The sequence below is a fragment of the Temnothorax longispinosus genome, chromosome 11 (genome assembly GCF_030848805.1).
Source record: "Temnothorax longispinosus isolate EJ_2023e chromosome 11, Tlon_JGU_v1, whole genome shotgun sequence".
NCBI lineage: Eukaryota > Metazoa > Arthropoda > Insecta > Hymenoptera > Formicidae > Temnothorax > Temnothorax longispinosus.
Window position 1 is genome coordinate 8,351,074 of NC_092368.1, and position 10,143 is coordinate 8,361,216.

Consider the following 10,143-nt stretch of genomic DNA (forward strand, 5'->3'; position numbering starts at 1 on the left):
AAGATGTTTACGTTAAACGGAACTTACAAGTGGATCGACGAGCTACCGCGTCTCGTCGCGGAGTACAACGCGCGCAAGCATCGAACGATCGGCATGCGGCCCATCGACGTTACTCCAGCAATCGTTAAAAGACTCTTAACCACGGTGTACAGCGCGATCAAGATCGCAGGTTTGACAAAGTTCAAAGTAGGCGATCGGGTACGCGTTAGCAAGCACAAGACAATTTTCGAGAAGGGTTACACATAAAATTGGAGCACCGAGGTGTTTAAGATTGTTAAAGTGCAACACACTAATCCAGCAACCTATCTGCTGGAGGACTATCGCGGAAAATCTATCGCTGGAGCGATGAGCACGAGTTACATCGCGTGGCTTACCCGGACACGTATCTCGTGGAGAAAGTACTGCGCAGGAGGGGAGACGAGGTCTACGTGAAATGGCTGGGATTCGATGGATCGCACAACTCATGGATACACAAGGACAATGTTATTTAATTCATGCAGATCGTATTTTAAAACATATGAAAAATAAACTATGTAAGAAATATTAAATAGATACATGTACAATATTTTTATTACTTTATGTTACATTACGTTACGTTACCATACATACATACGTACATACATTACATTACATTACATTACGTTATACTATTACATTTTATACATACAATACACTACGTTTTCGGAGGGAGTATTTGTTAATGTCCCCACGGTAACGTATCGATCGAATCGGGTATAATGTATCGCTTATCGTCGTACGGACTCAGAGTGATCTTCGCGGATGGTGTTTACATCATGCATATTTGATCTTATAGAGAACTGCTGTCGCGTCATTTCAATTGTATCCTTCAGACACCGCGTGTAATCGTCGAACGTTATAGTACGCGCTACGACGTTACTCTTGACACTTTTTGCTTTTTTACCATCTACCTTCAACGCATACATCTTCGCTCTGAGTCCAACGAATTCCGTCATGATCGCGCGATTGTTTTCGTCTTTCATTAAGCCCGGCACCTTCTTGTTTGCAAGTGGTATACCGTACGCGTTATTTATCGGATAATCGCTTGTGTCAAATCTGTCGATGTCGCGTTTCATCGTCTCGTACACATCGTCGCACTCGATGTGGTATATAAGGCTGTCCGTATCGGTGTATACATAACTTTACATTTGTCGCGATACAACGGTAACATGTACTCGTGATGAAATTCATACAAACATGTCTTGGATATATCGAGGCTGCACATACCCACGTAGATTGGTTTGTTGAACTTCACCTTGAGTTTTCGCATTTCTATTGCTACTAGATTCTCCGAAAACACGCTCCTGCTGTGAAAGTTTGGTTTCGCGATTATTGGCTCTGCACCGTATCGTCCGTCCCAGTATGTTAATAATCTTACATCGACGTGATTGCGCACATTCTCCATAGTTTTACCGAATACAGCGTTGTTCATTAATTTATACAAATTCTTTTTGAAATCGTTTTTGGCTAGTGTTCTAAATTTTGTATTGAGTTCGATGTAAGCGCGGAGCCACGCAGATTGAGTGAATTGCAATACGCGATGTATCTTAGTGACGCGAAGGCCATGGCGCGTGCACTGTTGTAGGTTGCGATAATGAATGATGTAACGCTCCTTATTGTATAAAGTCGCGAGAAGTTTGTTTTCTCGTTTGCCGGGCGGCTTATCGCTCGTCGGACAGAACGGTAGATCAGCGTGCGCATCATGCAGACACTGTGGATACTTGAGATCAACTTCGAGAATATAACCTGTGGGTGAATCCGAAGCGATCGCGTTCACGTCAAAGTTCGAGATGTTGACCCATCGAAAATCTGCGTAGGGCAATGGCTCACACATCGCCCAGCCGTACAAGTTGTTTACATCGAAATACATCAGGTACGACGATGGTTTCGACTGATCGTGAGATTGCATGTACTTGTTATTAGCTTGCGCGTATCTACCGGAACATTGACTGAAACCGCCGCGAATACCACGTTCGATAAACATTATCATATCAATGTCTGTGAGCAGTTCGAAATTAATGCGTGTATGTTTTAACATAGCGTCCCACGTGAAACCTGGTAGAGTGTAATAATGCGCTGGATCGAGTCCGTAACTCGCGACGCAGCTATCGCAAAAATTTTCAAACACGTCGGCCAATAACAAGACATCGGTTTTCAGGTATAGATCGCTGTATTCACTCAAGGTTTGAATGGAAAACTGTTGCCAGACGTTCACGGCGTGCGCGTAATCGCTCTCGGATACGGTTTCACCCGTCAAGGAACTGTAAAATGAATCGCGCGGTGGTAAACATGTATCCTCCAGCTTTTCGACGCAGTCAATGTACTCATACGGAAAGACACCTTTTCGCGTCAATAATTCAAAATCGTTGTCGGATAACGTGGAAAATTTTGAACGTATAATTTTTAATTTATCATTATCTAGGAAGGATGACAATTTTGCGAGACTCGCGCTCAGAAATTTATACGAGTCGATAAATCTTAACTTTATATCGTTTCGCGAATCAGATCTTTCCGTGGTGTCTTTCACGTGTTTAGTAAATGAGATGTACTTTTCCTTTGTTATAGGCAGTACATCGATCTTGCCTTCGAACGCGCTAGCTATCTCTTTGATAATGAAATGCTCATCATAGCCCGACAGATTGTGGAATATTACTGGGATGAAGTGAGAATCCTTATAATTCAAATTGCATGTCGAATGTGCGGGACCTCGATACCTACCGGTTAAATGACAGTGATCGCGTAACCGCGTGTCGTCTGGCGCGAACGGTTTCTCGCACACGTGACATTGCGTCAGACTGTTAAATTTTTTCCACTCGTCTCGCGTGAAATCCGCCATGGGTACATTGTCGGACAAGATGTTCTTTACGCGATGCGCCAATCCTTTCAGTTCCTCGGCGAACCACGCGACGCAGTTATTATCGCGACGAAATCGATACGCGGATAATGAGTCGTCGTATGAGCAATGCACGTAATACCCGACGCTAAATACCTTATGGTGTTGGTATATGCCGGACGTTTCAGGATCCGCTGCCGTCTTCTCCAGGGTACATTCCAGGTCGGCGTATACGATAAACGGAACTCGTTTTTTCCTGCCGTAGTTGTTGAATTGCAGCCACTTGTTATCGCTCGGTAACTTGATCGCGCAGTCGTTCATCTCCCGACAGTCGATGGTGTGGGCTTCCAATTTCTCTCTCGTGTAGAAATAGTGGAAACATCTGTAAATAATGAAATTTTTTTATATATCTTTTACGTAAAAATTATTTTTATTTTTTATTAGGATGTATACTCACCGATCGCAAAAGTATTTTCGGCTATGGTGCGTGCTCAATTGTGAGCTAACAAGACGCGATACATTTTTTATCCAGGTAAAATGTCCTACGTTAGCATCTTGCGGATCTTCCACGTACAACAAATTTATGTGTTTGTTGTTTATCTTTCGATCGGTGAGCCGTATTGGAAGGATTGTATGTTGATCCTTGTTTTTTTTCTGGATGGTATATACGTTGATTAAAATGCCGTTGAGATCTTTAAATTTTTTAATTTGACGCATCGACATTGGGAATTCGATGCCTTGTAAATTTAATACTGTTTTATAATGTGGGTATGAAGATATTCTATTTGTATTAATCTTGGCTGGATGTAGAGCAGCCACCACTGACCACATAAAACATGCATTGTCCATTGATTCCGTTGATCACTGCTTTCTTTAATTTAATTTCTTCCGGTAAATCGATGTAACACCCCGCGTGCAATGGATTATGTTTGTTTATATTTAGCATTAAATTATGTATACGCGACAACGCCTACCCGCTGTCACGTTCCTGGAATTCCTTCAGCGATGCTAAAGTGGGCTCGATAACGCGCAACTCATACCACTCTTGCAGATCGGACTCGCGAAAAAGTTCATAGCTTCTTGAATAAATACTTTTGTTTGCGCGTTTATCGCCCGCCACAAACTCACCGTTGAACATTGTGTATATTTTTACACTGTCATGTTGTTGTATGACGTTCCGCACATGATCAAATACAATGTTTCTCGCATCCTCGAGAAATTTTCGCGGTTTAATGTGATCGGTATTGATCACCGCACCAGTCAATATGCGACTTTTGAAAGCCGTATCTATCTCGCGCCATCTGAGTCCTGTCTCACTCGCACTATATCCTGCACCCACATGCACGAAACGTGACGTATCGAATCTTTCAGACCTTCGAGTCGTGCGATTTGAACCGCCAACGAAGTTGGTTGCCGATGTTGGTTGTCGATTGATAATTGAGGCCGTTTATTTCGGCTTTGTTCTTCCAACACTTTGATAAACTCAACACATCGTTGCTCCCACGCGGCAAAATCTTCGATCGAATTCAGTCGCTCGGATTGCTCCTTCAACTCTTGTTCCAACAACTCGTGCTCCATATTCTCGTTTCCTTCGATCCAAAGATTCCAAAGACTGCTCGCTCGCTCGAGAATACTATGATTTTAACACTATTTTCCATCGTTTTATACTTTTCTTCTATCGCTTTTTCTTTTTTCTTAATTATTTCTTCCTTTTCTACTTTTACGTTACAGAGACGTGACATTCCTTAAACCCTTTGGGTCTCAATAAGTAAATAAGCTATTTGCTTATTAGTAAAAAAATTTCGTCCGAATGATAACATAAACTATGTCCCGACACGTAGAGTTCGTCGAAGGATGTGGCAATTGCAGGTCATAATTATACCTGCCTACCATCTGTGCTTAATTCTATAACATTTATATGGCTCTTTCATGAATCATTTTTGGCCGGATGTACCTCCACGCAAAAAAAAAAACATAGAATTTGTCCATCCCTGTTTTTCACCATCATGTTGAGAGATACCTCCGCCACCAATAATAGAATATCTACACATCTGGTGAAGCAAATCTCAAAATCTCAGGTACTTGCACTCGTGCGTAAAAGAGTTTGACTATCTTTACTCTCCCCCTCCCCACCTGAGCAGCTATGGGGACGGATGTCCCGACTCCCGACACGTATTTTTGTATTTTTTATCTATTTTATTTAATTTATATAAACCACATTCTCTCATGTATATACTAAAGGGTTTTCCCCATAAATAAAGATTATTATTATTATAATATATGTATGTATGTATGTATGTATGTATGTATGTATGTATGTATGTATAATACTAATGGAAGAAATATTAATCACACATTTTTGTATTTTATATTTCAAATATTTATTCATTATATAATTTTTACAAAAGTTTACCATTTATTATTTCCTTAAACATTTTGTCTCTAAAGTACGGCATGTCATCCTGCGTGAACGTTATCTCCTTGTTTGCACAAACGTACTCGGCGAACATGCAAAAGAATACACCACAATCGCTACCGTTTGTCTGTTGCGGAATGTTCTTGGCGGAAGAAAATTCCCAATCACTCATATCATAAGGTTGTTTCTTTTTGTCAAGACTCTCATTTTGTAAATATAGTTTTAGCGCAGCCAGACATTTCAGATTATCACTGCCCATACTGTCGTAATAAACAATCGTCTTATCGCGAAAAATCTATTATTGCCATACACCAGTGAACGTCCAAATGTACAGGCACAACCACAAGATCCTGCGCAAATATGTCCACCTTCCTAGTCCATCGCTTTAGCGACGAGTGACCGCCCGACAGAAGTTTTGGGTAAAAAAACGTGTTCATCGCTTGCACTTTCGGATACGCGTCGGAAGATGTTCCTCTGGCGATCAGCAGGTTCATATAAAAGTTTATCACTTCGTCGTTCAGCCAATTTGAGTCGGCCAGCGTGTAGAGATCCTGTTGCGTGAGCTTCAGCCCGAAACCTTCCACAACCACCTCCATACCGTGGAAACCTTTGACACAAAATTATGATGTTATAAAATTATGTCGCAAAATTATATCACATTACACTCCATTATTTTTAATATTAATTTGTATAATTACCTTGATAATCTGATTGCATCGCTGTTCATTTAATTCTTCCCACGTATTTAACTCTTCCCACGCATTGATTTGTTCCCAAGCACTTAATTCTTCCATCGAATTTAGTCGATCGGATTGCACCATATTTTCAAGTTGCTCGCTTGCTTGCTAGAGCATACTATGATTCTAACGCTCTTCTTCATCGTTTTCTTCAATCACTTTTCTCTTTTCTCTATCATTTTATCCTCTTCTACTTTTACGTCACAGAGACGTGACATTCCTTAAACCCTTTGGGTCTCAATAAGTAAATAAGCTATTTGCTTATTAGTAAAATATTTCGTCCGAATGGAAACAACCCGACCACGCCCCGACACATGGCTCATCAAAGGATGAGACAATTGTAGGTCATAAATTATAGCTATTTCATAAATAATTTTTGGTTGGATGTACCTCCACGGAAAAAACAAGGAATTTGTCCGTCCCTATTTTTACCATCATTTTAAGAAATATCCCCACCAATCAAAGTATATCTACACATCAGGTGAAGCAAATCTAAAAAATCTTGGATACTTGCACTCGTGCATTCGTGCGTAACAGTCTCGTGCTGCGTGTGTACTTGGTGCGAAACATCGTGTTTTTGATATTTTGTGTCATCAAGTTCATTTTTATAATATAATACATTAAAATGGCTGATCATTTTGACGACATTGTGGCTGATGAAGAGGAACACGCGCTGCCGGGCGAAGAAGAAGAAGAACACGCGCTGTCAGACGACAGCGGTTTTGAAATTGCTGATAGTGACGATGACTGCAGAGAAGTCGTTTTTAGAGCCCTGTATCGTCCCGAAATTTTGGCGCTGAATAGGCGCACAAAGTATTGCGCTATTTATTTATATTATACGGACGGTTCAGGACACAAGGATTGTGCTTTATGCATGAATGCATACGCGGACGCTGAAGCCGACCCAGTATATCGTTCGAAGGCATATAAGAAAGCCATACAACGAAATACGCCATCGTACCTGCGGAAATTGCAGACAGCCGCTGTATACAATATATCCACGCAATATATGTCCTATTTGCACAAAATAGGATATATGTTGCATGGAAACCTGAAGCCTGATGAAATATCAACGTAAGTATTACGTTTTAAAATTATTATTTTCTTTTTTTTTTAATAAACCATTAATCTATTTTATTTTTCTACAGTTTCAGAAGACTGGTGGATCGTGGGAGGGGTTTTAGTCGGTAGGAGTCTGATATTGCAACGGATGTCTAGGCGAGGCCCAGTCATCACAAGCATCGAGCCGCCATTACCACTACCGGTGGCCATCTTGTCCAAGATGGCGCGGATGGAAGGGGGCGAGCCAACGGTGGTACTCCGGAAGCACGATCTCACGATGGAGGTCCAGCACACGCGGATGTGCATGCGGATCACGGCCGTCGGCGAGCAGGACCAAGATGGCGACGAGGAGGCTGAGGTCATCACCGGCGACATCGTGCGGAAAGCGCCCCAGGCTTAAGCCTGAGCAAAAACAGCAAACATAGTCAGCGCCATATTGCGCGATTAAAATAGTAATATTGATTAAGCGCCATATTGCGCAAATTATTTTGTATCATTATAAAGCGTCCTATTGCGCAGAGAGTTTTGTTTGCGGTTAAACGCCATATTAAGCATAGATTAAAAGATGGCGTCGAACGCCATGACTGAATAATTCTAAGGTTATTTTGTATACAAATATATATATATTTTCCGAACGAACCTCCATTTATTTCCTGACCTTGTAAGCGGAAGTAGTTAAGAAACCGGGACAAGGAAACAATAAAATGAGATTTTGAGGTTATAAACACACAGTAGAGACTCGAAGGAAGAGATTCCCAACAGTGAAAATCCACTTTCGACAGGAGCACCAGCGCGAGTCTGGAAACACGATTCTACAGTCCATTCCGAGATTGCGCGCATAGATCAGGAGTTAGGCGCGAAATTCGTAATGACTTGGCGCAGAACGACTTGGGAACACCCGGTACACGCGATAGAGGCAGCCCTGCGTCGATAATCAAATTGCCCCGCAAACTAGCAAACCGGAAGTATTCCACGAGAACAAACAATCCTAACGAGCTCGGGAGTCCGAGACGAAGCGAACGGACCCACTCCCGTCAACGGCGGACCACTGCCCCGCGAGATCAGTAACCAAACGTATTCCGCGAGGACAAAGGGTCCTAATGACTTCGGGAGACCGAGACGAGACAGACGGACCCACTCCCATCAACGGCGGACCACCGCCCCGCGAAGTAGACAACCGAGCGTCTTCCCCGAGAACAAGCGGGTTAAATAGCTTTGGAGAGTCGCGATAAAACAGATGGACCCATGCCCATCAACGGCGGACCGATGCCCCGCGAAATCGGCGTCCAGGCGTCATCCACGGGGACAAACAATCCCAAGGGATCCGGCAGCCCGAGAAAATAGGAACGGACCCATTCCCGTCATAACCAGGCGGCTGCCCCAGGAAGTAGCAAACGAGGACACTTCCCCGAAAACAAACGCGATAAACGGACATACTAGGTCCGGGATAACACCACCGAGGGGTAGGCGTCAACGTCCGACCAACGCCCCGGTAGTTGGCGAACCGAGTAATCGGGAAACCAAGACCGGAAATGGATCCTAAGGGACCCAGAGAACGCGAGTACGAAGTCGAAAGTGCGGCGCGAGGCCCAGGAGGCTATTTCGGTAACGCGTGGCGCGATCGAAGCGAAATTGAATATGTAAACGTAATGACATACGCCCGTCACAACCCTGGTGCGAAATCCGAGGATTTCCCACGGAAAAAGTATAAGCGTAAAAAAGGGTTACACGAGCGTATGACAGTGCGGACAACAAGCTAGAGGCTACGAATGTTAGCGTTCCCCGAGAAAGCGTAGCTTGGGAGGCGGTAGATAGAAATCCGAGCGGCGGTAATTGACAAGAGTGGTGCACGAACAAATATGTACGCGATGTCGCGCGAGCCACCCGGTATGTGGAGTAATTTTTCAGCGAAAACATGTTTGCGCCGAAGCCCGTGCGAACACGCAAGTAAGCACAAAGGGCGCATAATGGGAGCACGCGATCCCAGATGGTGAACGCGTGATGCCACGCGCGAGCGACCGAAAGGAAGGGCGAGCGCTCGAGGAGTCTCTCGCCAGCAACGGTAGCGTGCGGACGCGTATATCTACCGCTCGTGCTGCGAACTACGAGAAATCCCGCGTACGGAGCGAATCCGCTATAAATTACAATTACGTTATAACGCGAACGTAGAATCAACTCGCATAGTGCGGTTACGCGTGCGGAAGAATTATTGTAACAGAGATAAAGGAAAATATATTAATATTTTACCCGAAACGTCTCGAGTGAATTTTCTATTTGACACGGCCAGATCCCGATCCCGAAATACCTACTTCTATTACCTCACGACGTCTACGACGATAATCCCGCGGCGGTCCAGCGAAGGTCCCGAGGCAGTCCAGCGGTGCACAGCGGCAGTCCCACGACGGTCCAGCGGCAGTCCAGCGGCGATCAGTCCAGCGTTCCTGAAATAGAAGGGGAAAAGGCGAGGGCATCGAAAGGGTCAGTGGCATGTTTTTCATATCTTTCTCGGTGGGCTTAGATAAAACCGAGTGGCGACCGTGATAAATTTCAATTAAAATTAAAGTTTGAATGAGTCGTGGCATGGCCGACCCTTTGTCCGGTCACAACATAACCGTCCACCTCGCCCCGGGGTGGGGGTATCCAATGCAGGATTTTACTCCGGAAAAAAGGTGCTCGGACCCAGGAAAAAAAGGCCCAGTGGACCCAAGTGATCTTGCAAGCTTGAAGACTGCCTCTACCCGCCTCTATTGTTTGAGTCACGTAAACATCGCTGTCTATTTGAGATTAAAGCAAAAATGTAAATAACGAATAAAAATTGAATATTATCATAAATAGTGGCAAAATTATTTTTCAATCTCTCTTCCGTTTTCATCTAACATTAGCCTCCTCTATGTTTAAATTATATATATATATATATATATATATATATATATATATATGTATATATGTTGCAGTAAAATGTCCTTTTTTTTATATAAACGATTTATTATACATTTAAAGAATTAATAAAATTATTAAAATATAGATAAAAACTTTTATCAAAAATAGAATAATCTCATCACGGCACGTATGAACTT

At 43.1% G+C, this 10,143-nt stretch overlaps 1 protein-coding gene and 1 pseudogene across 1 annotated transcript; both read right to left on the minus strand.

Moving 5' to 3' along the window:
- Positions 1-1,090: 1,090 nt before the first annotated feature.
- Positions 1,091-3,172, minus strand: LOC139822300 (uncharacterized). Its single transcript, XM_071793908.1, has one exon. The coding sequence runs from the start codon at positions 3,170-3,172 to the stop codon at positions 1,091-1,093; it is 2,082 nt and encodes a 693-aa protein (XP_071650009.1).
- A 2,002-nt stretch (positions 3,173-5,174) lies between these two features.
- On the minus strand, positions 5,175-9,287 carry LOC139822206 (sentrin-specific protease 1 pseudogene; annotated as a pseudogene).
- Positions 9,288-10,143: the final 856 nt, after the last annotated feature.

Excerpts from the sequence above, each read along its gene's own strand:
- LOC139822300 (XM_071793908.1), bottom strand. The coding sequence starts at position 3,172 with ATGAACGACTGCGCGATCAAGTTACCGAGCGATAACAAGTGGCTGCAA.